At 54.9% G+C, this 22,141-nt stretch overlaps 1 protein-coding gene across 1 annotated transcript in view; it reads right to left on the reverse strand.

Annotated features, from left to right (window-relative positions):
* Positions 1-22,141, reverse strand: part of KMT2C (lysine (K)-specific methyltransferase 2C) — a 118,880-nt gene that overhangs the window by 29,861 nt on the left and 66,878 nt on the right. The window contains exons 24-38 of the mRNA XM_012733869.1: positions 21,834-21,953; positions 19,755-19,885; positions 16,430-16,610; positions 12,100-12,204; positions 11,748-11,795; positions 10,741-10,878; positions 10,529-10,561; positions 10,311-10,427; positions 9,114-9,246; positions 8,666-8,880; positions 7,135-7,208; positions 5,943-6,125; positions 3,682-5,625; positions 3,047-3,339; positions 46-1,859 (exon numbers count right to left, since the gene is read on the reverse strand). Coding sequence (XP_012589323.1) covers positions 46-1,859; positions 3,047-3,339; positions 3,682-5,625; positions 5,943-6,125; positions 7,135-7,208; positions 8,666-8,880; positions 9,114-9,246; positions 10,311-10,427; positions 10,529-10,561; positions 10,741-10,878; positions 11,748-11,795; positions 12,100-12,204; positions 16,430-16,610; positions 19,755-19,885; positions 21,834-21,953 — 5,529 coding nt within the window. The remainder of the gene's footprint in view (positions 1-45; positions 1,860-3,046; positions 3,340-3,681; positions 5,626-5,942; positions 6,126-7,134; positions 7,209-8,665; positions 8,881-9,113; positions 9,247-10,310; positions 10,428-10,528; positions 10,562-10,740; positions 10,879-11,747; positions 11,796-12,099; positions 12,205-16,429; positions 16,611-19,754; positions 19,886-21,833; positions 21,954-22,141) is intronic.

The raw sequence follows: 22,141 nt of genomic DNA on the forward strand, positions 1-22,141 counted from the left end.
GCCCGCCCGCCCGCCCGCGGCCCCGAGGGCGGCCGCCGTGCCTACCAATGTTGGGGAAGAAGGGCTCGGACCGCTGCCGGATCATCGCCTGCATCTGTCTCTGCTGCTGCTGCTCCTGCCTCTCCTGATCCAGAAGATCCTGCAGAAGGAGGGGCTGCTCCTCCAGGAGGAGGGGTCGCTCCCTGCCCTGCTGGGCCATCGGCGAGGTCATCAGCTGCTGGGGCCCGGGCAGGCCACTGGTCCCAGGCTGACTCAGTGGCACCGTTTGGCCGGCAGGTTTCCCAGTCCCAAAACCGTGGCTGACTGCCGGCGGCCCCTGAGCAAAGCCTGGGTTTACTTGCACACCCTGAGGAAAAGCAGCGTTTACCCTGGGGACCATGGTCACTCCGGAATTCAAGTTGCTGTTATCCAAAACCTGCCCGGGCGGTGTTGTCATTGTGGGTGGCACGCCCTGCACACGGCTGGATGGGGAGGTGGGCAGTGTGGGTGCTGGAGACCCTAAGGGCCCCACATCAGAGGTGTCAGGCTTCTCGTGAGCAAGTAAACTGGAGAGAACAGGAGTCGATGCAGTTAGGCTGCAAGAGGTGGCGGCCTCCTCGGCGGGCGGCTGCCCGGGGCAGGGGCCCATGCCCCCGCCACCGCTGGGATCGGGCCTCCTCTCGGAAGGGCCCGCGTCGGCTGGCTGGGAGGATGGCCGCTCGCCCCCACTCCCCTCCACAGGGGCGGGCGCCTGCGAGCAGGGTGCCTCCCCAGAGTCTCTGGCCTCGTCCCCTTTCTCCACGTCCTCTCTGACATCGCCTTTGGAACCGGGAGAGGCTGCTTCAGTTTTTATGTCCCCGCCTGCTGGGGATGTTTTCCACGGCGAGCGTCTCTCGGCGGGTGCCACGGCCTTATCCTCCTGAGCCGTGGCCTCCAGGGCGGCCGGCACGCACTGACTCGGGGGCTTGTCATCGACTGGGACGCCGAGGTCCAGCTCCGCGCTGAACATGCTCTTCTTGTCCTCCAGGTCAAGTTCTGGGTCCGTGTAGGCAATGATGTCAAACTCTCCCGACCGCAGGAGGTCGTCCAGGTTGGGGTCGTTCGTCTCCAGATTGCCCAGAGTGTCCAGCTCATCTCCTTTCCCGTCCTCTGCATCTAAATTTAAATTTTCAAGATCTTCATCGTCCAAGTCTTTGACTTCAACGCCCTCCAGGTCTTTGACATCCAGTTCTTTCACAGAAGGATCGTCTGAATCAAGTTTTTCTTCAAGCCCATCGGCTGCCTGGGCAGCGATCTGTAAATGATCAGACCCTGTTTCAGCCTGTGCGGGGGTGGACAGAGAGGCCTCTGAAAATCCGCCACCAAGGGGCTGACTCGGTGACCGCATGACCATTGCAGACGCGTGAACAGGGCGACCCTGCTGCTGAGGTGATAGCGGCACTGAGTCCATGCCTGGGTGCAGGGGCAGCTGGCCAGGCAGGATGGGGGGAGGTCGTGCCATGGGGTCTGTCAGTCGAGGGCCTGGGAAATCGGGCCTGGAAATGAAGTTCCCGTGTCTTGGATGAGAAGGTGTCTCCAACATACTGCCGGGAGCAGTACCGAAGGGCAGCCGCGGCCTCCCGTCCGGGGCCCGATGCCTGAGCTCAATGAAAGCCTGGCCCAGGATGTTATGCTGCGGCACCGGTAGACTCTGGGGTGGGAAGTGCTGGGCCAGCCCCACCGGATTGCCCATCGGTGTGTTATTTAAAGGCCTGGGCACATCCACAGAAAGTGACCGTCTCAGTTGTGGGGGGACCCCAGAGCCTGGGATTTGCTGAGGAGGCACCAGGAAGCGCTCCTGACTGGACATGGTACCATGACCGCTGCCTGGAAATCCAAATCTAAAAGTAGAAAGCAGAAAACAGTCAAGGTTAAGTATTATGCTGAACTCAGGCGAATACAACGGCCTGCGATCCCCAAGTGCACAAAGCACTTAGAAAGTATCTGTGAATTCTGGGCCCTGCCCGGTGGGCAGCGGACTGGACCACTGTGCTGCGAAGCTAGGCCAAGTCATGGCCGCTTCAGTGTGAATTCGATCCCTGCCCCGGAGGGATCCACATGGCGCAGCCCTCTCCTGTCTCCCTGCTGCTCCCCTCAGCAGTCTACATTGTAGATCTGTCTGTTCTGCTCCCCACTCTGTCTCTGGTGAGGCCTCTCGCCACCCCTGCTCCTCTGGCCTGAACCACAGTTCTGTGAGCGTAAAAAATCAAAAACAAACAAAAGTATTTGTGAATTCTGGGTGAGAGCCCCAAGGCGGACACCACACCTGAGTCTTAACAGGTAACATAAATGACGTCAGCAGAAGTGGTTTAATAAAGCCAACTCGAAACAAGCAGGGTCTGTCTTTCTAGTGTATCTGGGGAGGCCACCTGGAGGAAGTCGACGAGGGGTGCTGGAGTGAGGTGGAACAATCTGTGACGGGCTCGCGGGCCCCTGTCCGTGAGAAAACAAAGGCACAGTCTCCGGGGGCGAGAGAGCAGGTACAGGAGGTGAGGCCGGCCCTGCCGTGGAGAGTGAGTGACTACAAGGCAAATTTCCTTATTCAAGACGGACTTCGTCTGGGAAAAATTAAAGTCGACTTATAAGTAATGGTGAGGCAGAGGGCAGTTATAAGAAAAAGTGAAAATGTGGGTAAGGCTACACCACAGGGTTGCACCTGACTGAAGGCTGATAAAACTGGGCGCGGCCAGAAGGGCGCCTCATCGCCTGGCTCCGGAGGGGCCTGGGCCTCTCTGCTCGCCACTGAAAGAGCCCCCCAACCCCTGGGAAACACCCACAATGACCCTGGATGGCGACTCCGGGGAGGACCCCGCTCACTCCCACAGGCAGGCGGCTTAGCCTGGCACACACAGGCGTCCTGCGGCTGCGCGGTCAAGCTCGGGAGAGGAATGTCCTTAGCGGTGAGCAGTGACACTGACCGCACCTCCAGGGGAATCGTGAGCTGAACGCAGTAAGGGCTGGTTGACTGGAAGCAACTCTGTTTTCACGCCTCACGCCCTGCCTACCGGCAGGCCACCTGGCCCCGTACCTGCCCCCGTGCGGCCTCATGCCCATCCCAGGGACGTCAGCAGGGTACGCTGCGCGCGGGTCCTTCGGGAAAAGGGCGTAGCGAGGTCCCAGAGGAGGCCCGAGGGGTGAGCGCATGCTCCCAGGATAGGGGGGCGGAGGCCGAGTGAAGGGCTGGCCCATGCCCTCGGGCTGCCAGTGCTGCAGCGGCCCTGTGGGGGCCACCGCGGTGGGGTCCAGCGCCCCTTTCTCCTGCCGGCCTGCCATCTTCTTCTGCTGCTGCTGCTGGAGGATGATTTCACGTAACTTCTGCCGCTGAAAAGAAAGAAACAAGTCACTGTGCTGCTCTCTGAGATCACACTGGCTTCGCGTGCCGCTGGCAGCGGTCACGACACCTTGACGTTTTACCTTCTGGTGATTCAACAGGTCACAGAAAATTAACTTGATGGTTTGCCAGACACTACTGTGCAATGAAACACTTGTGCTTAAGGGTCCCCCACATTCACCAACATGAACTCAGCATGACACAGAGGTGTGGACTGACCACTGACCGGTAGTCTCCGCCGTGTGGCGAAGGCTGCCGGAGAGGTGAGAGAGCCGATACCGTACAGAGGGACTGCGGACCGGGCCTTTCTCAGATCACGCTCAGACACTCACCTGCCTCAGCTTCTCCATGTCTGCCTGCGACATGTTCACGGTGTTCTGAGACTCAGAGGCGCCGGGAGCGGGAGCGGGCCCCGGGAGCTGCGGCGTGCTGGGGAACTGCTGGCCCTGAGAGCTCGCTGGGGACTTTGCGGGGGGGCCGAAGGTCCCTGCCGATGCGGGCCGGGGCTGGTCAGTGAGGTCTCGAGCAACCTGGCTTGTTCCAAAGGCTTCGGACGGAGGCCGGGGAGTCACCGGGGGTTGGTCATAGGGATCTCGAGCTGCAGACGGGGAGATGCGACTGAACGTGTCCGGCAGACCAGGTCCTGGGGGCCGAGGGGCCTGGGCACACATGTCGGGTGACCTGCCCGCAGGTCCGGGGACAGCTGCTCCGTGGCTCGCAGCTGCTGGCAGGAAGGAGTCCTGACTCGGCCCTAGCACCGGCCTTGTCAAGGAGGACCGCGTGAAGGCCTCCACCATGCGTGGCCTGGGGGCGGCAGGGGGCTGCGCAAACGGGACCGACACACCTGGCCGGGGCGTCCCAGGGGGGTGGGCATAGGGGTCTGAGTGCCTCTGGGCAGCCGCAGGCGGCACAAACATGTCCGCTGCCGGGGGGGGTCGGGGTGTGGGTGGCTGCTGACTGTACGGATCCACCACCGTGGGCCGAGGGGTGCCAGGAGGCTGTGCGTAAGGGTCTGGGTTGGAGCGAGGTGTTCCTGAGGGCGGGGGGTAAGAGTCAAGGACAGGCCGCGGTGTCCCTGGGGGCTGGGCATATGGGTCCTGAGAGGCTGGCCTGGCCATGGCTCCAGACTGAGAGAAAGCCCTTGAAGGATGGGCGAAAGACTCGCTCATCGCTGGGTGTGGGGTGCCTGGGGGCTGGCTGTAGGGGTCACCTGACTGGCTGTGAGAGAAGGTATCCACAGGTCTTGGTGTCAAAGCAGGCCTATCGTAGGGGTCGAGAGGCAGCCGCCGTGGGGCTGTGCACACCGACCCGTACGGCTCCTGGGAGGGTGGAAGGGGCTGCGTGGGTGTCTTGAAAGCCCCGGGGCCACTGTCCAGAGGCGCGGGCGTGAGCACAGGCCGTGCGTACGGGTCCGGGACGCGTGGCCGCTGAAACACGCCTGTCCTGGGAGGCGGTTTAGCAAAGTGATCACTGCCTCCAGCTGCTGGGGACCCCTTTGCAGTTTGTTCTGGAATGATGGGGGACCGGGGCAGGCCCAAGGGCTTGGGAAACTGCTCTGTCATCACAGGACGGGGAGTGTCTGGGGGTTTTGCGTAGGGGTCCGGGAGGGTGGCGGAGGAGCAGGGGTCCCTGGCTGGGGATGGCCGACCTCCCGCAGACTCGCTTGCTGGAGGGGGCCTGGAGACGGATGACAGAGGTGCACAGTTTTCTACAAGTGCAGAAGTTCTTCTGGAAAAACCGTGACCTGTCGGAGGTGGTCTTGGGGTGCCGACCATTTTTGCGTAAGGATCCATGGGCGATGGTGGCCGGGAGGTGGAAGACCCAGGTGAATACACCTGAGGTGGAGGCGGCTGGGTGGCCTGAGCTGGCACCAGGTTATCCTGGAGGGCTAGCCGGGAGGGAGTGGGGGGCGGTGGGGGTGCCTGTGGCTTTACAAACACGTCATCCGAGGAGGTGGAGGTTGGGGTGGTGGGCAGCGGCTTCGTGAACAGGTCTTTGTGGAATGATTGTGCGGGAGACATGCTTCCGCTGCCCGGCTGAGGGGTCAGTGGGCTCTGAACCCCACTGCTCGGCGTGTCCGACCCAGATGGGGCCACGAGGGGTTGAGCACCGAGGAGCTGCTGCTGCTGCTGCTGCTGCTGCTGCTGCTGCTGCTGCTGCTGTTGCTGCTGTTGCTGCTGCTGCTGCTGCTGCTGTTGCTGCTGCTCATTCTTCACCTGCTCGAGCTTCTGTGTGGCTTCGATCTTAGCCTGCTGCTTACTTTTCTGACGCATTTGCTGTTGAGACAAGGAAGAAAAACCCATCATACATCTGGGAAAAATGCACTGTGAGAGCAGCAAAAATCCCATTGTTCGACGCAGGCACCACCAGACTGCTCCCTGCCAGGGGCAGGTTCCGCTGGGCTGAGGCTGGTGCACCCAGGTGGCGGCCTTGGGCCTCAAGCGGCCGGACAGCTGTCCTTGGGCAGTGGCGGTCACTTCGCTGAGATGGGTCAATGCCGACACTCGAATAACTGTATTTTCAAGTAATGAACCAGCTCTCATCTCAAGCAGAAAAATGCAATTTATGAAAGCAAATAAAAGAAGCCAGATACCTGTCTAAATTTCCATTCCTGCTCATGTTCTGACTCTCGCTGCTTTAAGGGGTCTTTAAAAATATCTGAGTCGATACGAGAACTGGGGTCCACACTGTCCGGCTGCTGCTGCCTTTTCATGGGGTCGCTTGACATTTGCACTTTATTAATACGCAAAGCAGCTCTGTTATCTCTGGCTTTTTGCTTGAAAAGAAAGGAGACAAAAGTTATCTCCCAAAGTATACGAACTTGCTTTAAGAAATAACCACGACGGGACTTCCCCACACCACGAGCAGGAGCGAAGGCCTGGCGCGGCCTGGAGGAGAGTGGCCCCACGCCTGACGGGTGCGCAGAGCCGAGGCGGATGACCGTGAACCCTGCAGTGAGCCCTGGATTTCTTAAGACTTTTGAAAAATGGAAACCTTAACATCGGTGTCAATTTAGAGCCAAGGGGAGCATGACTCAAACGTCCCATCAAAATCGGGGCCACCCCACTGAACACTGAAGACAGTCCCTGTCGTACCTTGACTCCACTCACCCGTCACAAAACAAAACCACTGTCTGCACATTGCTGTTTTCCCCTTTCCGCTTTCTCTGGGCGCTGGTGCCCGCGGCCAACACGGACCGCGCGGCCGACGCGCAAGGCCTGCCTGTCCGCAACGAGGGCAGACTTCACGCTCGAAAATGAAAGGACCAGGCGGTGCTGCCACTGAGGGGTGGCTCTTGGGAGGAAACACTTTTTGCCACGTGGCTTGTGGACTGTAAGACGCCCTGTGACTCCTAGCACGGTCACGCTTTAAGCGCCTCTGAAGGTCTGGTCTAGACAATATGCAACTTCCCAGATACACAGTCTTAATAAAACTCAATACCAAGAGCAGCTCATTGTGGATAAAATGGAGGCACAGATGGCATCCAAGTTTAGAACTCTTGCCAAGAGACAATAATTTTCAGTGATATGAATTAAACATACTCCTAAAATTCCTGATTTCAATCTTTAACATCCCAGTTCTGTTAACTAGCTTAAAATGTCACATATATTAATGAGGTACATTACAGTATGGGTTAGGAAATCTGTATAAAAACAATATTATTTATTAGTCATGCCAAGTCTTAACATATTTTCAGGCAACAGAAACCACCTTATAACCTAAGGCAACAACAATAAGATTTAGAGAGTATGTTTCAAGAGAAGACACAGAAAATTCTTAAATACCACATATGGTGCTCTTTCCTGAGAACTTGCTTTTCTCCACAACTTAGCAATTTGCTTCACTCTAGTCGTCCAGTCTGCAAAGTAAGAACATACGGCACACATTTACTGAGTCTCGCCAAGGATGTGGTTAACAGAAAGGCTGGTGGCCTTGCCGACAGTTTATTTAATGAGTGGCAGTATATTAGCTTCTTCATGCAGTGCAAAATCCATGGCTCACAGTAGGTCAGACATGTAGTTTCTGAAGGATGTTCACTGCTTTTCATCATCTGCCTTGCAGTTGGGAAGTTTTTAAGCAAATTAAGCAGATAAAATTATGACAAGAATATTTCTCTCAGCCTCAGGGGTGCTACCAGAACCAAAGCTGACAGCTTCTTAAGGCATGTTCTAACAGAAGTCTACTTGCTTGGCTAAAGGGAAATAATCTTAACTATAAGAACTTCACTAGGATTTAAGAACATAGAAAAAGAATGATTTCAAACCATATCTTTGAAACTCAGTGTCCACTACAAAACAAGCCTGCATGGCAGGAAAGGTAAATGATAAATAGAAATGATTCAGTCTACTAAAAACAGATTTGAGAAAGTCAATAAAAGTGGAAATCAGTTGGTAAACCAACAACCTTATTACCAAGATGCTTCATGAGATTCTAGAATCACAAAGTCAAAAAGAAAACTTTGGGGGGTGAAAAACCCACAAACTACTGCTCTGCTCTTGGAACCATCTGCACTGACACAAAGTGACTTCTTATGGGCCGCTGTCTCTCTGACAGGGTCTCACAGCACAAAACAAGCTCGAAGAGCCTGCCATTTGCTTTCACACTTCTGCAGACACTGGGCTCCGAATTAAATAAGGTAGCTCCAGACTTCTTTCTATGCGTAAGAAGTACCACCAGGAGACCCACTTTAAAAGGCACAGAAGGCCAGCCTCTCCCTCGTTCAAGACAGCCCTGCCTGCCAGCATGGTGGAGTTGCTGAGCACCAACAGAAGCGACGGAGCGACCCCCTGCCCGGGCACTCTCATGCCAAGCTCACAAAAACCAGCCTGTGCTCACGACTCCTGTGTTAGTGGCATTTCATAAACCCAAGGATTTGATCCTCTGGGGAATGGGGACCTCAGAAACAGCACCACTGTGCTTGCTTCTAGCCGCTTTCCAACAGCCTGGGCAGCGGGGAGGCGGCGATACAGGGAGCAAGGCTGAGGGCTGCCAGCTAGCCCAGCTTGCCGCTTCGCGCCGGGCCTAGGGTTCTCCCCGTAGCTACACTTACAGTGACACACCACTGAGCCCGCACATTCAGAAAGACTGCCAGGCACTGGGACACGGACGTTTCATTGGCTGAAACAGACTCTGGCAAACACCACGTGAGCACAGGGCTGAGGAAACGCACGCCGCTCCAGGCGCACCGGGGCCTCACACGGCGCCTTCACCTTAGGTGCAAATTCACAGGCCTCACGACTCCCCACCTGGCGAAACCACGACCAGGCCAGGCCAGCGGCCTGAGGCGGCCGACAGAAGGTACCGCAGGATACTCACCTGGGAACTCTTCCTTTAGGTTGGGGAAGTTGATGTTCGTGTAGAGAACGGGAGCGACAGTGGCCATTTCGCCCAGAGCCTCCTCCTTCTCCCACTTCAGAGTGCTCCTCTGGGCGCTGGACATGGTGTCGCCCTCGCCCTCCAGGGCGGCGGCAGGTGACACCCACGAGCCGGTGGGGTCACTTGCCATTGGAGTAAACACTGGATTCTTATCCCTGGGAAATAATAGAAACCTTGACTTCACATACACGAAGCAGCGTTCGAAGGTCGAGGTCAAATCCACAATCATCAAAGCCACTTATAGCTCCATGTTTGATGATTTTAGCAAAGACCATAATAAAAATAACAAAGTGGGTCGCACACGCGGTCATGTAAACAGGGCAGGTGACACCTGTAGGGTCACGCCAACGTGTTTCACGTTACATGGACAGTCAAGAGCCTGAAGTACCTGGGGTCCGTGTAAGGGGGCTGTGCTACAGCTGAGAAAGTCCCCAAACCATTTCCAGGAGGCAGAGAGTTATGTGGGAGGTGAGGGCCGGGTCCAATAAGGCCATTCATGAGCGGCATCCGCGAAAAAACATCTTCAAAGAAAAAAAAACAAGGATCCAGTTTGCATATATTCATCAATTAAAAAGCAGCTGAGAAACTGCTGACTAGAAATTCGCAATGTTACTAGCAAGTAGGAATATTAGCTGTAAAGTACTGCATGAAGAGAGAGCCTCTGGTTTTAATGTTCTGAAAAAGGCTCCTGTAATTCCGTGCTAGGTGTGTACTGAAAATGCCTGTGGTCGGAGACGGACAGCTCTGAGGCTCAATCTCAGCTGCTCGTTCCAAGCGGGGTGAGCAACAGTTTCTGTAACTGGTGGGGCCTGGCCATGCGGCGGGGTGACCATGGTCAGCGTTGGAAGGCAGTAACCACACAGTGCCCATCAGCTCTATCAGTAAAATTAGCAAGTGTTATCAAATGTTCTCTTGTGCCGTCACTCAAAATTCACAAAACTTCTTATATTTGACTCTTGTACTTGTTAAGATGAAGAAAAAAAAAAAGAAGACCTTCAATTAGTGCCTTGCCCAGAGTCTGGGGCTGGCACGAGTGAGAGCGCCGTCCACCTGCCTACCTGCAGCTCCAGCCTGAGATGAGCTCTAGCCCGCTCACAAGCTCTAGTGGCCACTATCATCTTCTGTCCAGAGTCAAACGGACCTGTGTTTCCCCATAATTTTCCTCAGGCATAAAACTCCGACCCGATGTGACTGTCTCCTTGTCTAAACTCTCTGGCTGTGAGCCAGCTGCCAATTCAAGCAGTTTGTCAGCAGAAACGCAGACCTCATGCAGGTGCCTTCAAAAAGCCACCCCAAACGCAGCCGTGCCTGCGGTGGTCAGGGCCTGACCTCTCTCTTGATGCCGTCCCCAGAGGAGGGGGCACGGCGCAACAGGCTGCCTCAGGGTCTCGCCCTGCTCCCTGACGGCAGAGTCGGTCCCGGCGTCGAGGCCCGCGCCCACAATGCCCGCTTCCCTCGAGGACAGGGGGTCACTGGCCCTGCTTCCCGACCACACGCTAAACGGAGTGGCGCCGCTGTCCCACCGCCCACGCAACCCCTCCCCCCACTGCAGGCGCGCCTCTGCGCAGGACAGCGGAGGGCCTACCCTGGTTGTGCAAGGTGAGCAGCTGCGGGGCAGGGGCCTGCGGCAAGGGGCTCGGCTGGGGGGCGGCAGGACTGAGCACGGCTGTGAATAAGTCTTCCACATCCTTCCCGCCAAGCTCTGCAAGGTGAGGTTGGAAGGGCAAAGGTCAGACCCTGCCAGGGCCCCAGCACAGGGAATGCTGTTTCCATAAAGTAAAATATCAGGACACAAATAAATACCTGGAATCTTATATAATTTGCCAAGAATCGCTCCTACAGTGAAATGAAGAAATGCAAAGATTAACAACCACAACTTCAACCTCCCGTGCATACACCATTTCTTTGACAGAAAAATGATGAGACGTTAAATTCTAAATGAGCATACAGAAATCTCTGCAAATGCCATTTACTCATGCCTGCAGGCAAGCCCAGATGTAGGCCAGATACTTTACCGTCTGTGACCATTTTGTCTAGTTCGGGGCTGAGGATTCCGTCAAGCTGCTCTTCACTCAGTGGGCGTGAGCTCGAGCCGAGCCCTGGCTGAGGCAGCGCAGAGGGGTCGTCGGCGACAGGCCCGACGTCTATTCCAGCTAAAGAAGCAAGGTTAAGAGGTTAACAGCGAGCACGGAAGCCCACGCTAGCGCATAAGCACAGCGGGGGCAGACGCACGGCAGGGAGGCCGGTGCGCCCCAGTCAGGAGGGGCCGCTCTCGGTGCGCAGCGGGGACCAGGAGTGGCGCGGCGTGGGGAGCCTCGGGTGTCGGCTGTCGAGTGTGCACGTAAGTCACAGGAAGCGACTGCCTGGGAGCAAAAGAACACACCTGGCTCTCAGCTGCTCGTCTGCAGTAAGACAGGAGTCAGCGAGAAGACTGCAGCCTTTTGTACCTATGGAATTGCTTTAACCTGGAAAGCAGCAGTGTTGGTTCTAGTTCCACGGCTGAACGTGATGTGAGAGGCAGAGGCATACGTTTCCCATAAGTTAAGGAAAAGTTCCATAATCGCCACTTAATTTTCATAAGCATTGTCCTTTTGTGAGTCATTACAAGCACAGATCACAGCTGACCATTCAAGCAAGATGTGGCACAGCGTCAGCCCTCCTGAGTCGGCCTTCAGCAAGAGTTCAGAAGCGACCGGCCTCAGGCATCTTTCACGCTTCCTCAGTGTCTTACTATTAAAGAGTAAAGTTGCAGGCTGCTCCTATTTGACCCTGTTTTTGAAATGGACTCTACACTTGGGTAATATTGTAAATACTGACCAAGCAACCACTACTCACAGGAAAATGGACAAGAACTGAGACGCCGCCCGGCCCGGCCCGGCCCCGCCCCCGCTGCGAGCATGGGGAAAGCGGCTGCGGGCCAGCGACAGGGAGCGTGAGGATGAGCAGCATGCACCTAGGGCCGCCGCGCTGGGCCCACTAGAGACTACATCTACTCGGCTACCACCCAGCGCCAGGGTCTTACCAAACGGAAGAGGTGAGCTCTCACCCTGGAAAGTGCATAAATCAAGACCTACAGGACCCAAACCAGAGAGGTGGTTACCACGGCGCGGGTGGGCAGGCCCGCGCCAAAGCAGCAGCAAAGCTGCGTGCCCGTGGAGGCGAAAGCAGCACGCCGCCACCGGCAGGTGCAAGATGTGGCGACTGCACCCTGCCAGCCCCTCCAGAGCAGGACACCGCGGAGAGCCAGGAAGCGAGCCCTGCGACCGTCCAGAAATTGCTCCCCACTCTGGAAAAAGCCTAAAGCTTGCTCCACGCTCACGCACCGCCGCCCCCCGGCCAACGACAAAGAGTCATAGGCAGGCGTGCGTAAATACCTGAGTGATCGACTGACTTTGCAAGGTCATCCGAAATGATTCCAAGAATGTCGTCGTCTGTATTTAAGACTTCGGAGATATCAACCAAAGGGTCGTCAGCAGTACCTATGTATAAAAAAGTATGTACTTTAAGCCTCAACATTTCCTAGATGTTAAATCCTCAAGTCTAGGAGTTAAATTCTCAAGTGCCCTCACGCGACCATTTAGTAAATCTCTGGGCACGGCAGCTGCGGGGTAATCACTAGAACCCCAAGCTGAGACTCTCACTTCCAAAGGAGAGAATATTTCACAGGAAAGGAACTCCGGTATTTTCAGTAACATGTTCAAATATCTTTGCTACTGCACGTGAACAGCAACATTGGAAATAAAGACCTAGGCAACAGAAGTGGGCCTGAACAGGACAAGAAACAACGCCAATAAAGTCGTCACAAGTCATGCCACTTTGTGAAGCACGAACAGCCCGCCGTGCGGACGCAGCAGACTCTAGCGAGCAGGGTGCCGGAGTCCAGCTCTGCTTCGCCCCTGGCCACGTCTGGCCTCCGTGCTCACACTCTCAGAGCACCTGAAACAAGTGACAGATTTCAAAAGCCTAAGAAAAGACATGGGGGTGCCGGTCAGAGGCGGGTCAGGAAGGCCTCCGAAAGCACTGGGCCAGAAGGCGCGGTCTCTCACACTGACGCAGCACCAGCAACCCAACAGGGTAAACCCATGCCCTTCACAGCAACGTGGAAGGAGCTGGATGGGATTGCGCTGACTGGAATAAGCCAGGGGGAAAGGAAAACATGTGCTCTCACTTACAGGAGGGATGTAGAGGAGCCCCATAAGGACTCGGGGGGAAGTAGCTATAAGTCAAAATCAAAATCAGGCAATGACGATACATTCTCCGGGGCGGGGGGGCGGGGGGTGCGGGTGCCACGGGGAAGCGGTCGCTGCACAGAACTGGAGGACGACGTAATGACGACAGCAGAGAGGAAGGACAAGGCCGGGACACGCGTGCGTGGGCGGAGGAGGACTGGCTCAACGCGCACTCCCTCCTGGCCAGGAAGGCCGTGCTCAGACGGGAGGCTGCCGCCCGGAGGCCAGAACGAGGTGGCGGGAAGGGTGAGGCAGTGGGTGGGCAGCAGGGAAGTGCTGGCCGCTGCTGGCCTTTGCAGGCAGTGGGCTCCCAGAGCACGGGGGATGCGCGGGCCGGGAAGGGGCCTGCCCTTGGGCCCAGGAGTGGAGGCGAGCACGAGCGGCTCGGGGCGCTCCGAAAGCAGGACCGGTCTGCGACGTGTTCAGCGGGGAACGTGCTCCAAGGGAAAGTCCAGGAGGACTCTGGCCCAGTCGGGCGGGAAGGAATTTCAGCCTGTTTAGGGTTTGTGTTGAAGTCTTTAAGGAACAGCTTGATGTGTTAAGCCATCTCAAGTGTTGTACTTGTTTAAAATTACGCATTTATTGATGCCTGTTACGTCCCTGCGCACTCAGGAAACCCCCACCAGCACCACCAGACTCCCTCGGGCTCTTCGCTCTTGTTTTCAGCCCTTTCCCCTTCCCTTGCAGAGTGCCCCTTACTCATGGCTGCCTGCTGGTTTTGTTTTGTTTTGTTTTGTTTTAATCTCCATTAAAAAATTTCGCTCCCTCAACTAGAGTGAAAGCTTTTGTTTTTAAAGGTTTATTTATTTATGCAAACAGAAGTGGGCTACAGCCAGAGGTGCGGAGAGTGAGAGGCTTCCCCAGAGACAAAGCAGGGAGCAGACCAGGCAGACTGGCCAAGCACACTGCCGGGGGCAGCAGAGGCCAGGTCAGGAGAGGTACGCCGCGCCCTGGGGGTCACCTTGGGAGCGGGGATTGACTCGGCCAGCCAGCGTGGCTGAGTTTGCAGTGCAGCGCTCCAACCTGCTGTGCCACCAGGGAGGGCCCTGTTTTATTATTTTTATTATCATCACGCTCAGTGAAATAAACCAAGAGGAAAAATGGAAAATATTGAATGGTCTCACTTATAGGAGGAATATAGAGGAATCAAATAAGAGAACAAGTGTTCTTTTAACATGCCGAGCAGGGGAAGCCATAAAATTAAAATGAAGACTGCAGATCCCACGTCAACCCTCTCCATGAGACACAAAGCCAGCAGGTCTCACTGAACACATCATCTTGTCAAACTGAAAGCTAATATAAACTGTTTGCCCAAACAGTCGTAAAACTCTAACAGTTCACCTAGAAGTAGATTACTCTGAGTGCTCATTTGCAGGGTCATCTACTGTGACTGGTTTAAAGAAACAGACCTCTACTGCACACATTTAAACAAAATTTTTAAAAGACCACTGTAAAACTTAGCCCCTAACCTCAAGCAAGTCATTTTATATCTTATCAACCAATCATTAAAACTCCTGTATGAGGGGCCCTCCCTGGTGGTGCAGCACTGAGAAGCTAAAGTAACTTCAGCACCAGTTCAATCCCCACCCCAGAGGTGACCCCCATGGCACAGCAGGTCTCTCCTGACCGGCCCGCCTGCTGCTCCCCTCAGCAGTGTACTTAGTCGGCCTATTCTACTCCCCACTCTGTCTCTGGTGAATCCTCTCACCACCCCGGCACCTCTGGCCTGTGCCCCAGTTCTGTATGCATAAATAAATAAGTCTTATAAAAAAAAAAAAAGATGAGTATTTAAAAAAAAAACTGTTGTATGAAAGAAAGACAAATACCCAAGCAAGTCCACAGGGGGAAAATTCATATGGTTTCACTCATTGCAGGAGTATAAAGGACCAGGGGAGAAAATAGTAATAATGAACAGCTATAGACCAGCGACATTTTACGGGGGTGGAGTGGGGAATGGGATTAAAAATGGGGGTCGGGGGGAAGGTGATGGCACACGGGTGATTTGGTGATGGGAGCCCACGGGGATTGCAACTGAGATGGAAAAAGGCACAAAATGATGTGAAAATAAACTATTATACTTAAAAAAAAAATAATGTAAAAAAAACTGTTATATGAAAGAAATGTACTGACTGGAATGTCAGAATGCCAGAAAGCCATCACTGACACATCCCCGCTATGAAGGCCAAAGCAGGAGAGGCAGAAGGCGGCTAGGCACGGGCGGCTTGGTGGAGGGAAGGAAAAACAACAGATTTTGGAAAGAAAGGCAACAAGTGTGCTCCGCCTGCAAAGGACACTGCAGCTTCATCTTTAAAGCTCCTTCAGCAGGTTTGTGGAAAAAATGACTTCAAATAAAGGAAGAAGGAGTCAAAGTCTACAATGTCTTTCTCCTCTCACAATGTGTCTCTTGTCCAATTTCAGTTTCCCTCTTACAAAATACTCAAGTGCGAGTAACTCCTGTAAGTCTCCCCTCGGCTGGCCAGGCCTGTGAGACGCCTCCTTCGGACAGCGCCCCCCGAAGGCCCAGGCTCTAATGCAGTCACGCTCACGCGGCCCAGGGCGCAGCCCCCTCCACAGCAGCCTCGAGGGACAACGTGGTGAGGCCCCAGCCTCAACAGAGCCCCACAGCGGGGCTGGGCTGGGCTCCCTCGCTGCTCACACACACCATGGGCAAGACCTTAGCCCTTAAGTTGAGGAAAAATAAAGCAGGGTCTCAATCCAGGCTCAGGCCAGGTAAGCGGAGCGCTAAGCAGCTCAGACCCCGTGAGGCCACCTTGGAGTGGAAAGCTGGCGTATTTCCTCATGATTTCGCAAAACTAACAAATCTAGTAACAAATCTAGTCAAAGGTGAAAAGACAGTGTGCCAGAAAAGCACTCATGAAATGGAGAAAAGGCCTGGCTCCTGAGGGCTGCGTCACCGGGCTGATGGCAGCCGAGCTTCCCCACTTCGCCAACAGCCAAGCCCTCAAGCGCTCTTCCTGGCCAGTCCCTGCCTGCGCGGCCTCCAGGCCAGCGGCCCACATTGGGGCGACCCTGCGCCAGCGGGTCTGGCTCTCTCTGGAAACACAGCAGGCCGCGGTGACAAGCCAAGGAGAGGCCCCAGAGGCAGGCGCCTAGCCCTCCCGGCACTCCCGCTCTCCCACTCTTCAGTTCCGCTTTTGAGTCCCTATGTCGTGAACCAAAATCTACCTCGCGTTAAAGGTGCTGAGCCTCCTCATCACCACTACAGCCAAACCACCCTCGCTTGCCTGACCCTCAGGAAGCGCACTCCAAGCGTTTCCTCTGCAGCTGTGGGCGCGGGCTGGCAACACGGACGAGTGCACACACCCCAGCTCACACGTGTACCCGCTGAAAGCACCTGGGGTGGCTGAGCGCCATCATTCAGCAGAGCTGGTGTTACAGACACGGGAGGTCAAACAAGAGCAGTGAAGGCTGGTGACGAGGAGGATGAGCCCCACACGGCAGAGACCCCACGCACCTTGAGCTCCAGGCTTTGCCGGGGCGGCAGAAGAGCTGAGCAGCGGCTCTAGGGGCGGGCCGCAGAAGTCGGTGTTCAGGCCTGTTTTATATGGAAGCCGAGACGCGTCTTCTGCTAGATTATCTAAGCTGAGCTTGTTCTGTCTACTTGTATCGAGAAGGTCTTTTCCAAAAAAAGCTTCCTAAAGATAAGCATATTTTAAGAGGATCAATTTAGATATAAAATTCTAAAATAACAACAGACACTTCTAGCATCATCTTTGATAGGCAGGAGGGACAAAACAGCGTGGCATGTACAATACCCGAGTTGAGTTTTAGAAATACATAAGCAATAGAGACACATCCTGTCAATTTTTTAATGCAAATTCCCCTTATTTTAAAAATAAGATAAAAAATTTTAACTTTACTAAACACAAATGAATTTTGCAAATAAAAAACCCACATAATTGTTGTTTCTAGTGACAGCAGAATAAAGAACTCCAGATATACACAATTAAAAACTGATACATTTACAGTGTTATTGGCACCTTAATGCACCTTGTAAGAAAAACTAAAACTCATGAATATTAATAACTACAGATGACTCGCAGCGGGCAGCCTGGGGCTGAGCTACGGCTTTAGTATTCATGTATTTTCGGCAGATTTACCGATTTCACAGCAATCCACTTAGCCACATTAGAGACTGAACACGTGTCGGTCCGAAAGAGGGTTGAACAGTCTTTACCATATTACACGGGCAAAAATGTGCTGCTACAGGAGGCCCTTGGCTTTTTGTTCAGGTACTCGTGTTGAGAGCTCTTCAGGCCAGCATCCTCTCTGAGCTGCAGAGACTGGCACTGCAGGGGGCCTTACAGCTCGAGTGCGCCTGAGACTTCCCGAGGACCAGACAAGGACAAGGGCCAGCCCGGGGCCCTCTCACCTCCGTCGACCCAGCAGCCCCACTGAGTCTACTTGCTACAGGCTTCGGCAGCAGCTGCCCAGTTAAGGCATTCTTGTCAAAGAAAACAACAAGGTGTGAGCATGTGTTCTAACATTGCAGCGTGCACACGGCCTCAGGTCTAGTCCAAGGCAGGCGAGCGGGGAAATCACAGACTGCCACACAATAAAATACGAGCACTAATCTCGGATTCTGGAATACAGCATAGAAGGGAAACAAGCTGGTGCGCCCAGAAGGCGAGACACAGAACCCCCAGCAGACCGCGGCTAGTGCAGAGGCGGTGTTTCCGAAGGCCCTAAAGCGACACAGGCCGAGCTGCTGGCAATGCCGGCCCTGCGGAGGAGCAGGGTGGAGAGGAGGGCAGAGACGAAGTCGAGTTTGACTTGACCTGTTCCCCATTTTTAGTGGATGCCTGGGACGAGCTGGGCACCACAGGATGCAATGCGGAGGACACAGCCCTCACAGCAATGCCGCTGTCTTCGGGAGCCGGGGGAGCGCCAAGATCGCTCGCTCACTGTCTTCAGCATGAATTCGAGACATCTAAGACCACGTGAGCAAGAATTTTTCTTTCGATGGTCCAGGCGCTCTTCAGAGGGAGAACGCAGTTCGAGCGGTGTCCTCCTCGCTCCTCGAGAGCCCACTGACGCCCGCGCTCACGCACAAGAGCATCGCCACGTGTTTCTAGTGGCCCATGTGGCAGCACCCCCAAGAACCACCTGCAGACGACGGCACTCGCGGGCTCTCACGGGCAGCAGAGGTACAAACATTCTACTGTCGGGAGGATGATCTTAGCAGATGCTGCTGTGGCCAGTGAAAGGACAACTGCTCAAAGTCTGTCACTGAGTGGCGTGGGAGCAGTCACGACCTCCGCTGCCAGTGTGGGAAACTGCACGCGATGGGCAGATGCCACGAGACAGCGCTGCAAGGAGGCGCCCTCTGGCACAGGCGCAGACTCATGCGGCCTCAGCGCGCTCAGGAAGCCCACCCGTCTGCCCCACGGTGGCCCTGGCCAAGCATGAAATGGCCACTAACAGCTACCCCCCTCCGAGACATAGGCCACTGCGCAGGAGGGTCCCAGGGAGCAGCAGAGGAGGGCGCGCCCCAGGCACCCTCTCGACCATCCCAGAAGGGCCCACTAGGAGAAAGTGGAAGGCAGAGTAGGAGGAGACCGGCAAGATGCATTAAGGAAAATACAAACGACAAATGGTCTGTCTCCTGACCCATAAAATTACTGTCACAAGCTAGAAAAGCGAAGAACAGGAGCAGAAAACGGAGGCACAAGACTGCATGCACCAGCGCGGGGTTCCTACGCCCTCTCAGGACAGTTTCCGTGCAGCAAGTGTGGCCACAACTTCAGGAAGAAAAACCTGAGTCAGAGAGATGTTAAAAATGAGAGGTAGACGGCAGCAGACAGGCCGCCGACGTCCTGGGCCTCCACCCCCCAGCCTACAGGAGCTGGAGGGCCCTGAGCGCGTGACCCTGTGCTCGGATATCTGGTTTTTATGCTCCTTACTAGTAAAAAAAGAATACTGAGAGAAGCTGGTGTTAACTGAAATTGCATTACAACCAACTGTACCAGCAATACACGGAGAAATGGCCAAAGCCCCCCCAGGCCCAGGGAAGCCACGGCAAGGCATTTCCACAGGCCTCAGAGAGCCAGAGCAGAGACGCCGCCACGGAGAGACGGGCGGCTGCCTGGGGACCGTCTGCCCCAGCTGCTTCCCACACCCAGTAGCAGAGGCCCCTCAGGGGAAGCTTCGCGGTGGGGCTGCTGGCCCGAGCTCGGTGTCTGCCACAGGGCTCTCTCCACTCCACCCTGTGCCTCTGAACGCTCCTCTCCGGGGCCTAATGTGTATAGTGAGCCAGAAAGATTTGTATTTTCACGTCCTCTGTGTCTATCAAATTTGGTGATCTCCTATCTTTCTGGGGTCTGAGAAAACAAAGCCAACTGTGCTTACATCTTCGGTTCACTGGGTCCCTGAAAGCAGAGGGTAATCACTGGGAAAGCCAACAGTGGGGGGAGGAGAGTGGGGTGGAAGGGCCGAAACCCCTCTCCGCTGGGAGCCCCAGGGCTGCCCAGCCGCACAGGCCTGCCCGGAGCCATGGAGAGTGCAGGAGATGGGGTGGAAAAGCCTCGCAGCCAGGTGTCCTTGCAGGTCTCAGGGGATATTCGGAAGTGAAAGCTGAGATAAGAGCTTGGGGTTAGGATCAAAGCACAAAAATGATGCATTCATTTTAAGAGTCCTGAAAGGTCAAAGTGACATTTTTGACAACTATTTAAAAACAAGTACAATAACAATAAAAAATAACAAGCTTGCTTTGCAAAATTCAACACATTATACTTCTTACGTGACCAAAGTATGTAATACAATCTAATGCAAAATAGCACCTGTAAGTAGGCAGGGAACGTTTCCTCAAGCTTATTTTTCCTTTTGCGGTATCGCTTCTTTATTTTTTCAGTGTTCTCAGTGATAGAAACAGGTTCATCAACTAAAGCATCTGGCAACTGCTCACTCCAGCCTGCAAAAAAAGTCACATTCATGAGTTCATGGCCCTGAAAAAGCTCAGAAAGTCCCACCCATAGTAATGTTCTACACACACACACACACACAAACACACCCACCCACACACACGCGCGCGCGCGCTCTACATAAGCAAACGCGCCTTCTCTTCTACCAGCTCTACTGGGATGTGAGCGACATCAGCGGGCCCAACACAAAGCTGAGCAGCACGAAGACAAGCCCAGCCTCTCCCACAGAGACGGCCCGAAAGCAGCTGACCCGCGAGTGTGAGCGCCAGCTCAGTCCACTCGTGGCCACCTCCACAGCGCTGCACACAGCCTGCTGACAACTGCCCTATGAAGCAGAATGTTTTTTTCTTAATCTTCACATTTTATTACAGATTTAAAAAATGAAAAGACCCAGCACTTACAATTATCTGGCAGGCTGCCTGACCAGGACTACAGGGAAAGTCAGTGGCCACAATCTTATTCTAGGCGTGACCGGGAGCATCCAAGAAAGGCCTATGTAAAAGGTGTCTCTCACAATCCACCCACTTCCAACATGGTCATGCACTGCAAGCTCATAGGCGCCTCACACACACCGGGGTTACAGGAATGCCTGAGCACCCTTGTAAATGTGCTACCAGTGGGTGATCTTAAATGCAGTGAAAATGAAATCCCGAAGCGATGAGCAAGCCGCAAGCCCACCACTTAAGCAGGCTGGGGGGGCAAGGCTGCTCTCTCCTGCACAGGGGCCCGAGGACAGGACGCCCCCCCACCGCCCCCACAGCCTTGGAGTGGCAGGTGCAGGACCTGAGAAATGAGCAGGAATGTGAGGTGATGCTCCTGCAACAAGCTCTGTCAGGCGGCCAGCAATCTACAGTAATCCAGTAATCTGGCCAGAAAACAATCCTCAAAGACCAGAACCAGCAAAGTGGGGACATTCGGCTCAAGTCCACTGCCCCGAGTCTGTGTTTTCAGGGGCTTCCGAGAGAGCCGCGGCCAGACACCCAGACTCCCCGGCCCCGGGCGCTCCTGCAAGCACAGTGGCTCCACACTCCGAGCTGGCTAGACAAGAGACAGAGCTGGAGGGCACCCCTCCCCCAGGGGTCTCTGGCCCCAACCCCCGCCCCTTTCCATGACTAGCAAACTGCGTCTTTATCTCGTCATGGAATTTGGTGCTAGGTAGAATGGCAAAATATTCAAAAAATTGAAAGCTCGCCCAAGAGTTCAGACTGAATTTAAATAGAAGTGGCAACCCCAAGCCAAGAGTGGAGCACAGATCCTGGCAGCTTGTTCCTTGCCTTTCCAACAAGGCAAACACTCTTCCATTCAGCCCTCAAAACACTTAAAGAACGTTCTAAAGAATAAGAGTTCGCACTAAAAAGAATTTTAACATGTACGCTTGTAGGGGTCTCACACAAACACAAGCCGCGAGACGCAGAGGGCAGCCAGCTGTGCAGTCAATTAGAAGAAACACGAAGAAACAAGAGGCAACGGAAGCCAGAGGATTACGCTGTGAAGAGAAATGCCCAGGGCCCTGAAGTATCAAAAGGGCAGGTTAGGTGAGGCTGCACACGGCACTCAGAAGCTCAGCGGTGACTCTGGGTGACACGGTGCAAGGGCAGAACGCAGACCGCGCGGAAAAGCGAGCAACAGCCTGCAGGTAAAAAGGAGCCGCAGAGCCCGGGCCCCGCAGGCGCCAGCAAGTGGAAGGACGAGAGAATCCTTGGAAGATGTTACTCAGAAGTTTTAGAAAACGCCATTTTGTTCTGGTGAGAACTGTCCGAACACCTGCCCTAAGTGACATCGTCCCTAAACTGCCCACGTCACACGGGAGCAAAGACCTGCGAGTCTGCCGGCTCAGGCCCCCGCCCGCCTCCGCGAAGCAGCAGCAGCACGGGCGGGGGGCGGGCCGCGCTCCTGCAGGCAGGCCACAGGCGTGGCGTCCCCCAACCAGGGCCGTACCGTCGTCTCTGCCGGGCAGCTGCTCAGACATGGAGCCCGAGGAATCTTTTCTCATCACAGATCTCTTGGTTTTCCCTTGCCCCGTTCGACTTCTTTGCCGAACCATAAATCCACCGATACCTGCCCAAAAGAGAGGCTGTGTTAACGTCAGAAACAACATCGTGAACCACGGGCTGGTGAACATCATCACCACAGTTTTACGCAGTGGAAGTCTGGAATGAGGAAGCCAGTGTCCAGCTGCTGCTCCTCTCTCACTGGCCAGACAGGGCCGCTGCCAACGCAGCACGGCGCACGCCCTCTCCGAGCAG

The sequence above is a fragment of the Condylura cristata genome, unplaced genomic scaffold, assembly GCF_000260355.1.
Source record: "Condylura cristata isolate star-nosed mole 26May11 unplaced genomic scaffold, ConCri1.0 scaffold00042, whole genome shotgun sequence".
NCBI lineage: Eukaryota > Metazoa > Chordata > Mammalia > Eulipotyphla > Talpidae > Condylura > Condylura cristata.